General features: G+C 42.3%; 1 protein-coding gene and 1 long non-coding RNA gene across 2 annotated transcripts in view; one reads left to right on the top strand and one right to left on the bottom strand.

Annotated features, from left to right (window-relative positions):
- The window catches only part of COL24A1 (collagen type XXIV alpha 1 chain), a 713,151-nt gene that overhangs the window by 347,045 nt on the left and 345,798 nt on the right, over window positions 1-20,308 (bottom strand). The window contains exon 19 of the mRNA XM_069232264.1: window positions 15,112-15,165. Coding sequence (XP_069088365.1) covers window positions 15,112-15,165 — 54 coding nt within the window. The remainder of the gene's footprint in view (window positions 1-15,111; window positions 15,166-20,308) is intronic.
- LOC138293185 (uncharacterized) overlaps window positions 1-20,308 on the top strand; it is a 270,652-nt gene that overhangs the window by 234,477 nt on the left and 15,867 nt on the right. The gene's annotated exons all lie outside the window — the stretch shown is intronic.

Genomic DNA, 20,308 nt, shown 5'->3' with positions numbered 1-20,308 from the left:
AATTGTAAAGTTGGACTTTAAATTATTATTTTGGAAATGCCACTTTTAGAAAGTTGGCATTTCCCTGACTAAGGTTTCTAGAACCTTTCTGTGAGAGGTCAACTGTCTGGGATGTGATGGGTTTCCCACTAGGGAATGTGTATTGAGGCCAAGCAGGAGACAATAGGGTATGGGTGTAGAAGGGAGTAGGTCTATCTGAAAGGATAGGTGGGAAGGCTGCCTTCAGCACACACAGAGAAGCCAAAACTAGCCTGTCTGTGTCTTTGTTTCAATAGACAGGCTGAGACAACCCAGAGGAAAAGGAGGAACTGACCAGAACCAGTTTTAGGATTAGGCAAAGAAATGTCCCCCACTAACAAGCTAGCACTGGGCATAAAAGTGGCATCCCCAGAACATGAAGCGGAGCAAAACCCTGGACCTGGGTGGCAATGACAGCAACACCATGGAGAGCTGGAGCAAAAGCCACCTGATGTCCTGATGAACTAAGGACTCTGGCCTCCAGAACTAGATGGTCTCTCCAGGGTCAATGATGCTGCCCCCCTTAAACCCTCTGAGGAGCACTTGTGAGAAGAACTGGCCTACTGTGCTCCAAGCAAGAGGAGAATAACACCAGGTGCCACGAAAAGAAGAAGGCTGGCACAGAGAGCCAGTAAAGCTAGCTCCCCAAATGGTGCCAGGAGGCTTGCTGAAACTACTCCAGGCAAGACCAACCACCAGGAGCAAAATGAGCCTATGATCATATAAATTGGCTCAACAGGGCTGAAAAGGGTGAAAGATATATTCATCTCCAAAAGGTTGACCTTTAACTCCAGAGAATGAAAAAAGGAGCACGTGGGCTCTACCACTGCTTTCTGTCACTAACCCAGGGGTGGGCCAATTGCCGCGGGTCAGTGCATACTTATTTACTCACTGGTGCGAGGGAGTGGGTGTGCATCGGGCCCTCCCCTGAATGCTTCTTGCCCTCGGGCCCCCATTTTGCAGAGGCCTTTGGAGTAGAAGTGGACTGGGGACCCTATCCCCGAGCCGCCCAGAAAACTATGTGGGTATCCTTGCTGCTTCCTGTGTCTGGGGGTGGGGAAGGCAGATGTTGACTCATCCTCTCCCTGCTCACTCCTCCTGTGGTTAGATGAATCTGCATAGCTCCCACCTGTAAGCGGGGGCATATGAAGAAGCTAGTTTCCGCCATGGCAGGAGCACCCAAGGAGATTGAGGACACAAGCTCCAGCGCTGGCAACCAGCATTGCTGGGCAGGCAGGGAGCTGCCTGCACAGCAGTGGGCTCCCCATGCTGCCCAGTGTTATACATAGCTCTGGGTGTCCCGAGAGGGACCGGAGCACACATTAAAAAAAAAAACAGTAAAAGAAAATTAGCGGCACAAGAATGCAGTAAACCAAGCTGCCAAAGCTACTAATTAAATATGCTAATTCTCCGGCTTGGAGCTCCCTATAATGCTGAGTTGGGCTTAGTTGCATATTTTCCTTGGCTTATTGGTGCCCCAGTCTGGGCAGGGGCACTACCAGCAGAAGTTTGGGAATGTTATGGGGGCTGTAGAAGTCATAACAGCCACCCAGACTTGATTTCACAATTAACCCTATGCCTCCAAGCCCACTGAACACATGATGTTAGGACATTTTTATCACGTCTGTAAATCACTCCAGAGTAGGAGCTCCTGCTCTACAGCTCAGGAGTGCAGGAACCACTAGTGGTTAATCCTATGGCTGCATTATATGTGGCCTTACCTTTATGAGGATTTTCATTGCTTTATTGACAATATTGTGCTGACACTCATTTTTAATAACCATTGTAAGGCTTTTGTTGACAATAGTGATTGCTTCTAAACATGACTACTGATTCTAGTGATAAGATGCAGATTTTTAGCATACGGATATCCACCTTATAATGGGGTGACCCCTTGACGAAGTCAATAGGCATGCCTTATATTTTATTGTGGTAAACCTTTACCAAAGCAAATAGACTTGCCTTATATTTTGAGGTGACGATCCCTTGACATATTCAATAGGCTTGATCAATATATTGATGTGATGACCCCCTGATAATGCCAATAGCCATGTTTGGTTTAAAATGACACACTCATATAATGTGATGTTCTATCTGGCAGAGGTGGGGTGGGCATGACTCAATAAGAATCAAAGTGTGAATTCAGAATATCTCCAAAGATGATACACAGGCCTGATGTGTATATTTGGAACTTGCTATGTAGTATTTAGTATGTTGTGTGTAATAAATGTGCATCTCCTTTTCCAAAGAAAAAGCACAGGCTGGTCCATCGTTTATTGACTGCTATTGTTGCCTGCCAGCAAATGGTGATTACTAGCTCACATTACTTCCCTTGAGTACACCTTGGACTGGTATGCTTCACTACCCTAAAAGAGCTATCTGCTACAATGGGGTGTTTGGTTGTGGTTATGGACCACTTATTTGTGCAGACCGCACATCCTGCACAACTAATAGCCCAATTTTTTTACACTGAAATTAAAAGTGTATGCCCCTCTACTAACTGGTTTTAAAAGTTAAATAAACATATGCCAAATTGAATGGCCCAAATAGATTTTGGGATATGCTTCTCGTGTGTGCTGGTGTGCACTAACGAAGGCCTTACCATTAAGCGTACATCTAAGAACTGCATGTTGAGGAAACAAGCCAACTAGCACCAGGCCTGGTTTGGAATGAAGACTGCCAATCTGTTTTTCATGCTCACACCCAGATTATTCTTTCACCTACCTGTATTAAAAATAAACCATCAACCTCAAAATGGATAGTATGATTGAAGAGCGTTTGTACAACCTGAATAGAGTGGGCAGCAATCTGTGAACTCATGTCCAATAAGAAGAAGATGCATAGTAGTGAAGAAAGGCTTATGTAACTGCTACTCACCTAAAAATACCTACTGGAACTTAACTGGACTAGTGATACAGTTCTAGGCTGTTTTATTGTATGGAAAAAAGTGGAACTGAGGCACGTACCATAAAGCAGAAGCATGGAATGAAGGTTACTTCAAGAAGGACTACTCATTCACCTTCCAGCCCAAGATAGTTAACCTTCAGCACAACTTCTTGTATGGTGCTCTCACTGCTGATCTCCACTGCTGGTGTCTACTACAGTCTTGATGCAGAGATGACTTTATACGTGTGTCCATACAAAGTGTGGGCATGGCTTGAGATTTGTTAAACAAGCTGATGCATCATTAAACACTCCACTATAGTAAAACATTTATTTTTGTACAATTTTTGATAACCACAAAATGTAAATACCTAGCTCTAGTTAAATGCTCAACAACATGTTGATTTTGAAGTCTTTTATGAAGTGCACAGAATGTCTCCGACTGAATCTGGAATTGTTATTCAGATATATAAGATGGTTAGAGTGATCTAAAACACTAATCCAGCTATATATTACATTGGTATCATGTATCCGTTACTCATTATTGCAGATAGCATTCTTAGGTATCTTAATAGAGTATTTTTATCCAGCACATATACTGTGAACAAATCTTCCACCACACATGGTCTAACACAGACAGTTTCCAGGGGCTAGATGTACAAAACATCTTTGCATTCGCCAAATTGGGCCGTTTGAGTAAAAAAAAAAAAAAAGCCCATATTACGATTCTGTACCTTGTTACCAAATTGCAATTTGGGTTTGCGAATCGGTATTTGGAAGGGGCGTGTTTGGGGCGTCCTTTCCAAATATTGATTTGCATTGGTATGTACAAATGTTTTGTGACCGAAATGCGGTCGCAAAACAGTATAGTTTACCACCAACTCAAAGTTGGTGGTAATCCATTCGTAAGAGGGAATGGGTCCCCTTGGGTCCCCCTTCCCATTTGAGAATGGCTGCATGAATATTTTTTAAGAGATGAAAATTTTAATTTTTTATTTTTAAACGTATCCCATTGTCCTTAAAGGAATTTAATGAAAACAGGCTACAATTAAAAATACAAAAATGTTTATTTTTATTTAAAAGCAATCACAGCCATTGTGGTTTTCTGGCCCCAGCAGGCCACTATACCTGTGATTGCAGCAAATCCTAGTGGGTCACACGTATTGATTTACCTCATTAATATTTATGAGGTAGGTTTATTTGCCACCAACTACGAATCACTAATAAGTCAGATATCACTTTTGTACATTAATAATAGTGATTACCAAACAGCAACTCACAAAATAACGCTATTTGGTAATCACTATTATTAATCTTCATACGTCTACCCCCAAATGTTTTACAGGCTAAAGTGGCTATATTTTAGGACATACTTATCATCCACTTACAGTCACTTTCGAAAATATTTCAACAAAGGTGTGAACTCTATTTTGCATTTTGGTAATCCAACATCCTGACTGGCCCGAATGGTCACCATTCGAGTGTTCTTGTTGACTAGCATGTGTACAGCATACAACTGGAGCATGGCAGTGATGTGACCAGACAGCGTTTGAACTAAACTTTTCAATGCTGCCATTGCCATTCCAACATACTAATTAGCTGTAAAGCCACAATCCTTTGCGCCATCTCGGACCTTCCCCTAGCCAGAAGTGCATTTATAATTAGTGCAGCAGGTGCAGTGGCACCAAGGACCATGTGTGTGAAGGGCCAACTGCACCCTAACTATGGGTATATTTCTAAATATGGGTGTATTTTAAAACCCAAATGGGGGTTAGAAATGGCCATTTCCCCTGCTTGTATGTGTAACTATGACACCTTTGCTAAACCTCTGGCTCCGCATCTTTTGAATGAAGAAGTCATTCATTCTTCCTTTGGATTTCTGACACACTTGCAGGGTCACTGAATTAAAATACACTTTCATTAAGGTTTAGTCACTTCTATCGTCTCTTTTAAAACCCTCTGTTGCTCTAGTGCTTACAGATTTTCAAGATTACATTGTGCTAGCAATGTCAGAATATGGCCGCTGCATGTTCACGTGCTTTCCAATTTCTAACAACATCTGTTTAATCCCCGTCATAATCCAGGACGTAAACCTGTAATGGATCGTAAATTCAGCATGCTTTGTCTCAACGAGTCCTGGCATGAAGCCGCTCGCCGTTCTTTGTGACATTATATTCCTGGTCTTTTACGCACCACTGACCTTTGAAAGGGGGTGGCACTTGGACGTCAGTTCACCGAAATGCCGGGGTAGCGGACATTACATCACATGCCCTTTGACCTCCATTTTCAAACACAAATTCATACTTACATACACTGTCTCACATATAGACACATTTACCCGCAAGCACGAACACAACATACACTTAAAAGCATTTTTACTCCGTTTTATTGCACTAGTAGTGAATAATATGTATTTATTCACTATTAGTGTACTAAAAAACTAACAGAAAACAAAGAGAGTTGAGCCCTAAGTGACGTCCATAAGGACGAGCTGCCACTGTGTTCCTGGCACTGAATTTGCCACCTATGAGGCTAGGGGTCGCAAAGGCAGTGCCAGGTGTCGCAAAAGGAAAGCCAGGGGTCGAAGCTGCGACCCCAGGCGACCGACCCCTAAGTGACGTCTATTGGGTGGCAGGAGCCTGTCGTAAACAACTTGCAAACGTGTAACGACAACAATGCAGTCTTGCTAATGAGCAGCCCTGGCATTCAGCAGCACCAGTGGTGGGCTGCTAAGATAAACCTTGGGCCCCTGCACTTGTGGTAAACAAATTATGCTCTTGTTTACTTTTTGTGTTTGTTTTCTAAATAATTCCACTCAGTACCGGGACCACTACAAAGAACCACATGAAGAAAGCAGCAGTGTTGGCGTTCATAGTCTGACACTTTGCCTCATGTTAATAACTTCTATCTAGAAATCTAGTGCTTCAGCTGGCCTCAATCAGAAGCTCCAATACAATGACAATCAAATGTAAAGATATTTATGTTGGTTGGCTCACATCCAGAATGGTCTGCCAAAGTCAGAATATTTTTGCTTTTAACATGTGGGATGAACATTACCAACTAAGCTGAATCAGACACACTGATGTACAGAGTACGCTATGTTGAGACTCTTCTGATAGTTGCAGCACAAGGAGAGACTACAAATCAGACACTGCAAGTACATGGTTATAGATTTCACTAACGCTTGGTGGGACGCATATAGCCTTTGACCATTACAAAAAGATCAGCAAAGCTGAGCAGTGGTTCCCGCCAGAGTATTTTAAAACAGCCAAATGCGACCACACCTCATCCATCACCGTTCTTTAATACAAAGATGCAGTTACAAACCCAGCAGTAGATGGAAAACAGCTGCATTCTGAAAGGACTGGAAACCAGTGGTATTGTTAACAAGTGGCCAGTTAGGAGAGTTAGCCATCTGGGAGGGAAACAGGAACAATTAGCCTTAGTATTTCTTTCACTTGGTGATGCTAAATGGGGCTGGCTAGAATTGCTGCCATTGATTGTCAGGGTCCTCCATGACTTTGTGGCTCCAATCTGAGCAGTAGGAAAAAACAGTTTTGACCCTGATGAAATGGACGTCACCTCATTTAAATAAGGGAGTAGCTAGGATAAGGATTCTTTGTAGAGGATGGTGGAAACCATCTTGTCTTAGGGCACATGTCGCATTTGCTCCCCATGTAGATGATGGTGGAAGCCATCTTGTCTTAGTACAAATGTAAATGTTTGCTCCCCTTGCAGAGGGTGGTGGGAGACACTTTATTTTAGGGCACTGGTAAATGTTTGCAATAAACCAGGAGAAGCTGCAAAAGAAAGTGTGGATTTATAAAAAAGAAAATAGGAATGTGTGTAGGCAGTTCTCTAATCACTAGCTAGTCCACAGGATTAACAACATGTTAGATATGTCATCCTTGGCATGGTTTTCCCTGTCTTTTTGCCTTTGCCTCCTGTATTTTTGACTGTGTATTGGATGTTGTTATGCTGGTTTTGGTACTCTGGGCACTTTACCACTGCTGATCAGTGTTAAAGTGCAAATGTTCCCTGTGTAAATTGTAAATATGATTGGCTATCCATGATTGGCATTTCTGATTTACTAGTAAGTCCCCAGTACAGTGCACCATGTTAGCCCATGGCCAGTAATTCAATTGCTACTATTGGGCTTGCAGCACTGATTGTGCCACACTTTTTGTGTTGTTTTCTTATATTTGACATGTGTGGTACACATTGATATGAGGAATGTCTTCTGCTTGTTTCTCAGGTACCAGAGGTTAAGCAGAGTTTCACTGAAAACTGTGTTCAGACTTAACCAGGTCTGTTAATTTTGTTACGTTGGTAAAATTATCACCTTTCCAAATTAACAACCCGTTTTCTTGCGGACGTAGGTATCAGAAGGGGAACACAATTTTACAAGGGTCAGGGTGAATGCTATCGGACACACATTTGTGAGGGCATGCTTTACTAGATCCGTGTGGAGCTAAGTGAATTGATCGTGTTACTCCTTTTCAGTCATTATTGCTTATTTCAGTTGTTGATGCTGAACACAAACAACAAACCTGCATACAGATAAGAACTACTAGCCCAATTCCTTAATTGAAACAAACCATTGCTGCTGCTCACTAAAAATACATTACTACTTCCTGAAGACCTCTTGGACAGGACGGATTCTACTCATCACGTGTAAAAACTGATGATATTTATGTATGTTTTGTCTGGGTATATATACATTGTGTTTTTCACAATGAAAGCAGGTTGCTTGCAAGCTATTCCTGCTGAATGGCACAGTAGAACGTTTTGGAACTAAAATCCCAAGACCTCGCGTGGGACTGCTCCCCTCATGCTTCTTATTAACTAGTCTGTGCTGCAGACAGACAGGAGCCACTGGGAGGAAACCAGAGAGAATCCAAGGATAAAACTCAGTCTGTGGTTGAGGAACTGACAGTTATTTCAGTCTCTTGGTGATTATGTACTTATCAGTTTACATTTCAATGTTCCATTAGCCAAGAATCTGATCGTCTTTAGATGACAGAACCGTACATCTCCCAATTATTCTCTACATTAATGTCCAATTTATCCTCACTTTGCAGTGATCAAGCACTCTCTCCATTCTCAGCTGCATAAAGTGCAATCCACTATTTCAAGATACATATATTCCTAAACAGCTTGCCAAATGACAGGTCTGCTGTCTAGCTAACTGTGTGAAATTAGTCAGTCAGGTGCCACCACTCAGAGCCTTCGTGTACCTGGCTAAGGTCCAATCATATCATCCTCTCAGACCTCTGGTGGAAGGAAGTGTATCTGGCACTGGTGTCTCTCAAAACAAAAACAGTGCTCTCCATGCCAGCGGTTTGCTTTACAGATCTACTCTGTGAATCTCATGTCCAAGACAAACTCATGTCAGTGTGCGGTTTGTGTAAGACGGTTTCCCTGGCCACTAGCTGGGAGCAACCAATCGGCTCATGGCCAATGCTGGTGGATGTATGGGGGAATACACTGCTCACAATGAATTTAGAATATCAGGATGAGTCTAGCAAGACACAGAATTATTATACTTCAATAGCATTTACTTTTGCTTTTAATAAACAGTTGGCTTATGCATTCACCTGCCAGGTTTGTCAATCATACCAAACTCTGAAATGAATCAAGAAATCATGGAAACGCAGAATGTCTGTTGCAATTTAGGTGGTCCCTGTTTCTTAACAGTGTTTGGTAAAGCACCTGGATAGTATGTGAAAAAATGCCTCACCACCTTTCAATCATTCCAAAGAAGATTAGTCTTACTACAGTGCTTGGTGGAACAGAGATTACATAAGGTGTACTACTCAATGTATGCTGCGGTGGGCGCTAAACTAAGCCATGCGTGAAGGTTCGCCATCTATTACTTACTTGGTGGCAGGCTGAATTTGGAGTGTTGAGCTTTTTAGCACCAGTGAATATGGAGTGACAGGTTTTCTTGCTCTTCTTTCCTACTAAGCTCTCCCCTGGTGGTCAGGGGCCCAGGGATGCCCTATGCATGTACTATAGAAAGCAGGGGGAAAAAGTTCAGCAAAAGCGAAGGTCGTGAGTTAAAATGCACTCACAGCCCACAGCATTGGTACTCAAGAGTGCAACCTATATATCAAGGCCCAGGACTGTTCATTGCATGTTTAGGAATGCTGTTCACATGCATTTTCATCATGACCAATAACAACTCAATATACTTTTAAGGAAGAACAATGCTGACTGGGATAAGGTTAAGTTTATTCACGACTGCAGTAATGCTACACTGGTTCGAATGGAGTCTCCATCTGTAACCTTTCCACTATGTATCACTAAACCTGTGTCACAGGAGGAAATTCCAATGTGAAGTTCATTAAATGCACCACACTTTGGTGTGACAAATAAGTGGCATAGTGGCTCATGCCTGCTGCAGCTGGAGACCATTACCAGGCGCTTTTTAGTAAAACTCTCAAGCATGATCGATCCGTTAATCTGCAAAGCAAAAAACTATGTTTAGAAGTATGTCCAGCAAATGAAAAATGGCTTCCTGAGTAAAAGAGGTATGCCACCAGGAGAAGTCTATATTTGACGCTGATTGTATAGAAGAAAAATCTAAATCTCCTCTGCAGCTCTTCATGAAAGGCAGCACCGCGGATTTACTTTCTGTGGTTACGAGCATATAAGCACGAGGCACAATAAAGTACACAGTGTGAACCAAGGTCGGAATAGCAGGACAGGGGCATTATCAAAAATCAACTTCGAATTACTCTTTGTCTCTGCAGTGCTACATGACTTACTCTCTAGGCACTATAGCCCTTTACTTCTCAGAAATCACAGTGTCTGGCCATTTTGCAAAACGCGGCTGAGGTGATAAAACAGAGCGCAGGTACTACCTAAGCTGAAGTTCAGAAACAAGCATGCAGCTCACTAGGGCTTTAGTTGAAGCAACAGACCCTGGAGTCTTTGGATGCCAGAGGTGAGCTCTTGTCTGTTTCTTTCTGTCTTCCTGTGAATTTGATGTTCAAGCAACATAATGTTCTCTTTCTCTGGTCATGAATGGATGATTAATAGAAAACCAGCAATGTGCGCTCCCAGCCTGATGTTTAGTTGTAGGTAAGAGGAGACGAAGCAAGCCTCAATTACAATAGTCGTACAAACATGGACAAAGTGCTCCAAGGCAGCACTCTGATAAAGTGGGAGTGTATGAATAACAAGAACTCTTGAAAGCTAACCCAAAACCAGAGTAGAGGAGGGGGAAACCTAAAAAATAATTAAAAAATGGTTATAGATCCAATCAAGGTAAACTGACACATGGAACACTTCACAATACTGGATTGTATTTATAGAATGGACATTAAATATCTCCCAGCTTTCTAGTCCAGGAAAGGATGACATGACATGAGTCTCATCGTTCATCTTCCCACGATGTATGCCACGGTACAGCACCTTGAGGTTCAGTGTGGAGGCATTTGTGGAAGGCCCCCAGGTTATACTGAAGGCTAAAATGGCTCCTACAGAGACATGGAGACCTCTAAAGAAAGAGGTAATTCGGAATACTAACTTCTCTTATTGGAATCCTTTATCACACCTTAATCTGGCTTTTACCTCCCAAAGATCGGCACTGAATTTTATCGCTAATTTATAGTGTCCATTGCACTCACACAGTCACACAATGATTGGCAATTTACTTATACATCTAAAGAGTCATTTAGACTCATAAAATAGAATGCTGTAATCTGTGTTCAATGCATGATTCAATCGTTAGTGGCAGTGTTGCTGAGCACCTTGCCCTTGGCACATACTGACCTTCCATTATCCCAGCTCTTCCTCCCAGAGTTCTTGTTAAGAGAGCTCTGCTCAGCATGATCTCGCGCTCAGCAGTAGAGGCTTCTGCTAAAATGCGCATTAAGACCAAATGAACATATAGCTTCATCTAGCCACCTATCTCCTAGAAACAATGCCGATGTCATTTTAAAGGCAAAGGTCTCCGACAGAGATGAGCATCTGCAGCATGCAACACATGCCCTCCTGCTCCCACCACTTGGGTGCTCAAAATGTTTACTGCCAGTCCAACATCGCCCCCACACTCGCCTTACTGAAGACCTCAAAGTGACACCAGTGGCGGCCGGAAGCTTTGGGAGGGGGGCGGGCGGGGCACACACACAAACACACACACACACACACACACACACACACACACACACTCATTCTTTCACACACAGACACGCACGCACGCTCATCCATTAACAACACTCATTCCATTCAAACATACACGCACGCACCAAACATTAATTTTACAAGATCACACACATTCATTCTTTCACACACACATGCACGCACGCACTCACATCCATTAAGAACACTATTAACACTCAAACATGCACGCGCGCACCAAACATTCAATGTAAAACATAACACACATACATACACACACACACACTTACCTTTAGCCTCCAGGTCCCAAGAGGGTTGGGACTGCTGCCTTCCGTCACTGGCTTACCTGAGGTCAGCCAATGAGGGAAGGCAGCAGTCCCAGCCTCGTCACAGAGTGGGATGGGGTCAGTGAGACTGCTGACCCCACCCCACTCTGTGACGAAGTGTCACTGATTGACACTCTCCCTGGGCGCTTCAGGTTTAAGCCCTGAAGTGCCCAGGGCGAGTGTCAATGGGTGATGCTTTCCTCGTCACCCAGGGGAGGGCCTCGAGGCATCTTTGCTGGGCCGAGGAGGTCACGCCCTTAGGGGTCGTGATCTCCTCAGCCCAGCAAAGTTCAGCTCAGGCAGCCAGGAGTGTGCGCAAATGGCGCATGTCTGCTCCTGGCTGCCTGACCTGAACATGAAGAGTGTCTGTCAGGCTGGCCTTTGTTCAGCCTGACAGACACTCTTCATAGGGTGGGGGGCGTGGCCCCTCTGCCCTAAAGGACGGGCCGCCACTGAGTGACACCCTTTCTTCACCACTCATCTCATGCCTCAACTGATCATACAACAATGGCACTTACAGGGTCGAAATTGGACGGAAAATAAGCCCAGGCAACAAAATATAAGAGGCCCTCATTAGTGAATCAAATGGTTAAAAAAGTGGCCCGTGTTTACATTTTCTTGGGAGTTTTGAACTTGATTTGCAGTTTTGAACTTATAAATAAAGGCTGATTTGCAAGTTATGAAAGAGCACATCGATTTGCAGACATTTTTTTTTATTATCAGGGAAATCACCAGACTGTAATATAAAATCGACCAACAAACAGCTATAAAACCGGCCCCCGCACAGACCCTTCAGATCAGCCCATCGTCACTGCCTGATTGTCCTACAGACCAGTCTGACACTGAATGGGAACCCTTTGCCTAGGAGACCTGCAGGGTGAAAGAGGGCCGCCAGGCCCCACAGTATCCACAAACCCTGTCATTTGAAAAGAAACAGGCGCCGGCACTTATGTAAAGATATATGAAATGTCTTTATTTAATCACCAGCAGCGAGTCCTTGTCTCTCTGATATATATGTTTCTTGTGTTTGGGATCTCAGACACATAGGGCCAGATGTAGCAAACCGATATACCCAGTCTGTCTCTATGGGAAAATGTGTTTGTACATAAGGCCCATAATTCTGAAGGGCTGAAAACGGGTTGCTGAAATCTGTAGATCATTTTAGACTGGATATTTTTAGGGAACAGTGTGTGCACGGGGCTACTCCCACGATCAGTTTCTTTGGCACAGAACTAAATACACAGAAACCAACTGAATATTCAGAAATGTCAGAACAACATCAGGTGCACGTTGTAACCACCCGTGCATTAAATATTGTTCACTGTGTAGTCATTAGGGGGGATATGTTCTCCTGAAGTTATTTTAATTGTACTGCTCCAAAAATGATTCACACGTGCTGCAGGTCATTACCAGCAATTAATATTAAAAGACTGTCATCGTCTTAGGTTATTAGTAATAGTCCAGTGAAGGGCACTTGGCTGCACATTCAACCTCATGTCACGCACCAGTCTGGTATACACAAACTTTAACTTTCCACTGTTGCACTGTCTGTAGAAGTGGAGGCTAGCACTGGCTGTTTCCATTTGCTTCTCAATCTCTGTGAGGCATTTATTTCACGAACGGTAGCTTGCTCATTGCTTTCACACTGTTCACTTTTGACTGGAAATGAAACATAAATGTCAGGAGGCACAGAATTCAGATAATGCTCGAATTATCTTGAAGTTGTTTCATTATTTCACCGATAACAATGGTCTAGATTTCTAGATAATATGCAACAAAGACTTTACTATTTAATCAATCAAGTGTTATCAGTTGAAGCTTTGGTCATTGGCAAAAGGCTAACAGCCTGATTCGCTAAGGGCCTCGTTATGTGTTGCTCATTATATTGGGCCAGGTATGCTAAGAACTGATTGCAAAATACTGGTCGCAGTATGCAACCAGTATTTTTGCGACCAGTGTGGTAATTTGCAAACTGACCTATGCACTAATAGGTCAGTTCGTGTTGCCAATTCTAAGTGGGTTGCAACTCGACCCAACTCATGAATATTAATGAGGTAGGTTGCAAACTCCATCCCACTAGGAATTGCAGCCCTCACAGAGAGCACCTGTGAAGATTGGCACAAAGGAAAATGGGATGAGTTTGGACCGAAAATTAAAAAAAAAAACTTTAAAAAAAAAAAAATCTGTGTAAGTTTCATTTTTCAGGAACAGGCAGTTAGTTATCCATGGGTCCATCCCTACTCCTAAAAATGATTTTGGCAAAATTGAAAAAGAAGAAGTGGTTTGAAAATGGTGTAACACTGCCTTTGAGGAATTGGCAAAAGATTAATGTTTTGCCATTAACTGGCATTCAATTGCAAACCTAAATTGTGAGTCTGTAATGTAAATTGCTATTTAGTTTTGTATGCAACAAATGGTCTGATGCTATCAATTGGAACATTTACAACCACAAAAAGGATTTGAGCATCTGGCCGTTTGCAAAATAGTGCAATATGGGGAGTGATAGTGACTGGGTGCTCTATTTATATATTAATCTTATTTTGCAGGCACTTGTGGTGAAGCTCTTAGAATGTGCAAAAATAAAACATACATAACTTTAAAAAACTCTATGCATTTCAAAGCGACTGCATTTTCAGTACGAAAAAAGAGAAGGTCATCAGCTGAATAAGTTGCTCTGCCACCCCCCCAAATGGATATGCACGATCCTTGAATGAGTCCCACTATTACATTTCCTTTTGTTCTCCATCTTAGCAGTCATGCAACTCGGCAAGTGGAAACAAAACTGTACACCAATCAAGGAAATACACCTAGCTAAATCAGGAAGACAACTCAAACTGTCTGCAGAACAAACATCCACAATATGGAAAGTTCACTCGTACACATTCACTAAAGATTGTAACAAACTTTTCAAAACCCAATAGGTCTTGTGTGTGAAACCTATGGACTTTGGCAATGCTTTTTGTTTAATGGCGTATGCTTGCCTCAAATGTGCCCACATTCACGGCAACCATCAAAGCATTTTAATTTGTTTTTACAAATCTGATTCAACCATGACCACTGTGGTTGCCATCTTTGAATCAGATTGTTAAAAAACACTGAAAGATCTTTGCTGTGTATACAGGGACCATCTTGAAACAGTCAAAAACATTTTAAGATGGCCACTTGTCAAGAGTACATGGGGAGCAACATTTAGCAGAGGGGCAAAGGGACACTGGGTAGGGGAAGTAAAAGAAAGATAAGTTAAAAAACACAGCGATGGGGCACAACGAGAGGAGGAAAGGAACAAGTAAAGAGAGAGGGAGAAAAAATAATTTCACATTGCAGTGCAATGTCTGATATCAGCAGTGTAATAATGCAACAACCAATCAAAGTACTGTGAGATTTAAATGATCCTTGTGGGATAAACACAAAAAGAAAGGAAAGGTATCAAATCAGAAAGAGTTTCTTGAAATAGAGAACAAAGCCATCCAATCACTTTGGCTGACCCAAAGCCTAACCTAAGCGCAAGTAATGCATTGCAAATAGTAAGACTCCACCTGCCTATAGCTGAGCCCTAAAGATTGCAGCCTCTGCCGCACATCTATGGCCAAAGCCAAAATGAGGTCCACAAGTTTTAAAATGGTTTTTCAACTAATTTCAGAAATCTGTAGATTAATCAAAAATAGAAACGATCAGATCAAACAATTAAGAGACAAAAATCGATTTTTCTCAGTTTTTTTCTTTATATCAAAGCCCATTTTAAAGTGCAGTTTCTTACCTCTGGCCCAGGAGGACCTGGTGGTCCCTGCATGCCAGAGTCCCCAATTTTTCCCTGCAAACAAAACAACACAAATGTAATCATAATGGGTCAAGTGGTGGAGACAGAATTTATACTGGAAAGACAAATCTTACTGTGGGACATAGTCACAAAAATCTTGGTTGATAGACGTGAATTTGAAATGAATATCTGCCTCGTTTTTATGCCAAAAGCTAACATCTCAAACCTTAACGAAGAGAGTACGTGTGTGTACAGATATGCGGAGAGCACTGCATCAATTATGCATTAGTGGAATTAGGAAAAAAGTTGTCTTTACTTTTTATTTTAAAATTATCAGTTTTCAGGCAAAACTATTTACACCTCAGTTAGTACTACTTTAATGGTGCATTGGGAAAAACTATACTGTTGGGAGCATTTCCCCATTTTCAGCTCTACCAATGAAAATGTAATTTTTCACACTCCCAAGAACTTTGTAGTTTGGACCAACAAATCGGGGAAAAATAATTAACCTCTTATGGTCGTAATGTATTTCTCTTTAGTTTTACCGTTAGTCAAATAACTACCCAAGACAAAAGCACATTGAACACCTTTTGTTACTCTGATGTAAAGAAATGACTAGATAAAGGTGTTAGACAACAGGTGGCATGGTATTTATGTCCTGAAAAATATTAATGGTGAGGACTAGCACTGACACTAGTGCACTCCTTGCTTCAAAAGTTGACTGAATTGCCCCCATCTTGAGAGTATGATAAGCAACCGAATACAAAAAGGGAGCACCTGAGAACACTCTTTCAGTGGTAAAGGGAGAGGTGCGTAATACCATATTAAAAAGCCAATACAGGGAGCAAAATGTTTACTAGCTGTTACTTTTATGGTTTCCATTGCAAACTACCTTAAGGGATTATGTTGAGGCTCCGAATAGCTAAGAAATAGAGAGATGCTCAAAAAGTTGAGAATGTTTAGGATTGTACTACTGAATATCAAGGCAATGAGAAATGTGATACAAGAATATTATGAGCAAAATATCTAAAGGTAAATACCTATAGAGGAAATATAGATTTACCATTCCTAATACCACATCCACATACCTTGAATATTTATATCATCAAGGTATGAGTATATGGAGTTAAGTATAGAAAATCTATACTTACCTTTTGGATTTTATATTTTGTCATCAACATTTACCGCTCTACATATTCCGGCTTCGATATTCAAGGTGCACACCAATGTTTAGCAACTAAATATGGATGCAGGTAGGGTTGCTTTGTTTTTAAGTTCCAAAGACAAAATCATACAAGGTACCAGCTTATTGACCATATTAGCAATAGAACATGTAGTACCTGGCCTGTTTAGGCATTTGAGATCACTTTTCATCTCCTTTTCATCTCTTTTAAGTCATTGTTATTCTGAACTGATGTGGGACCAATGAGGCTTTGATTACAAGATAAAGTAAATCGAGTATTAGCTCTAGCTCATGGAAGAGTAAAAACACAATTAACTGAACATTTTGGGTTATAGCATTCTGGGATAGAACTCAAAGATAGTATTCAGTTTGGAATCCAACTAGTCAATTCCATCAATGCATCTGACCGGATGGTTCCTGTACCAAGAAAGAACGCAATGGAGAGTCAGTGATAGGTGCTCCACACTCGCACACGGAGTCTGGAAGGGGATGGGAGACTTGTTAAATGAGGGCACCTTAATCTCTTATGATTTATATGAAAATGGTATGAGGTAACGTTTTAATGCATCTCATTTCTGACCAGCTACCGGAGCTCAAGTGAATTATTTCTCTGAGAAGACAGGCGACAAGGAAAGCTCTACTTCCAAATGGGCCAAGATAACACCTGCATGGGCAGATAGAAAACAAATACACTTTTATTTAGTTTATTCTTTGGGATTAATAATGTATTTCTTCATTTTATAACTGTACTGTGTGTTGTTTAAAGACAGTAGTCTGGGCTTTTGTTCTTGGGCGAGGCCCTGCAGCACTTTACACGTCCGCTTTCCATGACCCTAAATGCCACTTTCCATGTCCACTCTCCATGATCCTAAATGCCATACGGCTGGATTTGTAATCAAAGATGGCAGCAGTGACAATCTTACAACCACGCTGCTCCCCTCCACCAACTGCCTAAAACCAGGCACAGCACAAGCCGGAAGTGCCATGACATGTTCCTGTAGCCGAGTTTATAAAGTGCTCCAATTTCCTCCTCTAGCACTATCAGTCATACTGTACTGCTAGTCCACGCGAGTTCTAATAGAGAGTTTTTTTCTATCCGTACGTATTTTCAGAAACACAGTCAAGGGCCTACTTCCAATTACAATTATTTTAAAGGGTTTCAAATACAACATTAATATTCGGTCAACCTTTGCCTACATTTTGAGCAGAAGCTATTCAGTACTCGGTACATGTATTTATGGCTAGCAATGTCAACTACAACTTTGAGCAGGCAGCAATGTTTTGAGAAGAAGTAAACAGTCCTGTTGGACAGGATTTTCTAGTACGACGTGGTAAACAGAATTACACAGTTAAATTATTTCTATGGACCACGGTCACATTTATCTTATACAGCTAAATACTTAGTGAAACAGCCTATAAAACAGAGTGTGTGTAGGAACAACACACTACATCCATCAAGAAATCACATGCATGGAGGTTGCCGTATACTGCAGGAGCTTCAGCCAACAACCACATTTCAAAAACAGGTTTAAATTGTTAATCGTTAACTTTCAGAAGAGTGGCAGCTCGGTGGTTGGCATGTTTATTTAATTAGGTCGGGCAATATTAAAAGTGCATATTTGTATAACAGAAAATGAGTAGCTCAGCGTTCAAATGCACGTGCCCAGCTACTGAGATCTTTGTGAAAGCTTCCTGCAAAGGCCTGAATCCTGTCGGAACCGTTCTGCCTTGTGCACTTTCTGAAGTGATCAGTCCTGCTGCTTACCAGTAAGCTTCACCCCAGTCACCCTTGTTGCACTACTATATCCATGAGGTGTGCCGCATTGAAACTCGCTTGCATTGCATCTCACGTTCCAAATATAAGAGCAGAGCGCACAGAACATATCGTTTACTGCCTTAACCAGCTGTAGTACTAAATGACACAGAACACTGCCAGGCAAACCTGGCACCTGGGTCGGTAGGGAGAGGCGTAAAAAAAAAAAAGAGTTTGTGTAACAAAGACTACAATCAGGGTATTACATTCTTCACCATCTTCCTTGCCCAAATCCTTTATCTCTGAAGATGTTACAAGCAATAATCATGGTTGTGACTGATCATAAGGCATCCATATTGAAAACATACCTGATTTCATAGATAAAGAGGAGGCTCCTAAACAATGCATCACAGTTTGCAAGCATGTTCCCACCCATTCTCAACTGACAGTGTGTAAATAGGCAAGGTGTAGACCATGTAGCTGCTGTGCATATGTCTGAAAGAGGGATGCTTCTAAAATTGACCCAAGAAAATGTGGTGCACTTATATTCTTTGGAAAATGGATGTGATCGTTCTTGTATACATAGGTATTTTGTTTGATCTATTGACCATAGAGAGTTCAGAGCCATCCTCCATGCCCAGAAGTAGGAAGCAAGTGGATCACCATTTAACATGTACCACCCTTTGCAGATGCCAGAAGTGAGAAGGATTTCCCTCTTGAAGTGCTCAGGAGAAGCCAAAGATGGAAGTATCTGTAACTGGTACAGTAGGTCACTGTCTGTTGTTTGTGATATTAAATGGATGGCTAATTCATATACCCCCTGTCCTTTATTTCTTGGCAAGAGTCAGAGTTTCGGGCACCAGACATTCCTTCATTGAAAGGGCAGCAGAGAGAGCAAAGATGCGGAATTGGGTGTAAGATGTTTCTAACACACGTGTTAAAAGGCTGGGCAAACCTGTTAACCAGACTACGCCAGGGGTTTCACAGTGAAGGTACACACCCTCATAGTCTAGTGATTAATCAGTGGTGGGGGAAATCAACCTAAACTCAATAAGGCGTAACCCTCTGCTATGGTCATGAAGGAGACAATGGTTGACATTAGTAGGTGCATGGGCACTTGCAAACTGATATAGTCCAAGGTTAGCCGGCACTGCTGTAGCATGGGGCCAGGTTGGAAACGACAACTGAACTGCATAGCAGGGTCATTAACAGTGCCATGAAAACGTTTACTGAACAAAGAGGCTTCGGTTTCATAAAGCACAGTCTGATGAGTGCACATACGAAAGGGTATTTCACAGGGGATGGAGCACACTTGTCTGCTGTGGGTACAGACATACAAGAGGCCATGGGAGCTGCATATTACAGACAGGTTAGCGAAGCATGCAGTACGCGGCAATGAGAGCACATTTGAGCCAACAGCAGCCAACTCTTCAGCTTGGCAGAGTTGCGGAGAGATCCAAAGGATTTTTATGCAGAGAAGCAATCACATGAGCAAGCCCCATGAGTTCACTTTCTGCCACTCCCCTGGGGATCTTTTCAGCAGGACCTCGGGTTGATATTGACAGTGCCCCGTTAGTTTTAAGAGGAGCTGTAAGCTTGAGCAACTGGTGGCTGACCTGTTAACACTTAACCTCTGAACAGGAGTTAAAATTGGTCCAGAATTGGGGTGAACCCACTTAAAAGGTCTAAGCACCTGATCAAGGATAAGTCTGGTGCTCATGGCTAATCTGGTGGGTGGGCATCTAACAAACTACCACTTCTACCCAACCTTGAATCACCCGTAAGATAACCCATTACTGTGCCTACGTTTAAATAAACCTGCAGCAATGTTTTCCCAACAGACAAGGTGTGGTCTGAGATTGTTCTTTTGTGTTTCTTTGTTGGGGAGTGCTAGTGTATACATCTGATGGGGACAGCAAGTGTGGGAAAGGGCTTTGGGATATTGGTGCTAGGTGTCTGACAAGCTTACTACTATGCTTTGTGGTGTAATTCCAGGCAGCACAAGTGGGAAGAAGAGCAGGAGGAAGGTTATATTACAGGCTTCCTGCTATCAGATGCATTAATGGATATCATGACCTCCTATGGCAGAAAGCAAATTACAACGAAAATGGCGTTTGCCATGTGCTTGTGGTGTAAAACAGAAGCAGTGCATCCTGGCTGGATCAAAAGAGGCCAGGCCATGCATGACCCACCCTCTCCCATATCTCCAGCTCACCCTAAGGGAAAGCGTGCAGGCAGCTGGAAATATGTTTCCAACTGTC

Source organism: Pleurodeles waltl, chromosome 4_2 (genome assembly GCF_031143425.1).
Source record: "Pleurodeles waltl isolate 20211129_DDA chromosome 4_2, aPleWal1.hap1.20221129, whole genome shotgun sequence".
NCBI classification, from domain to species: Eukaryota; Metazoa; Chordata; class Amphibia; order Caudata; family Salamandridae; genus Pleurodeles; species Pleurodeles waltl.
Note: the sequence above shows the minus strand (reverse complement) of the source record. Positions and strands in the feature narration are given on the sequence as shown.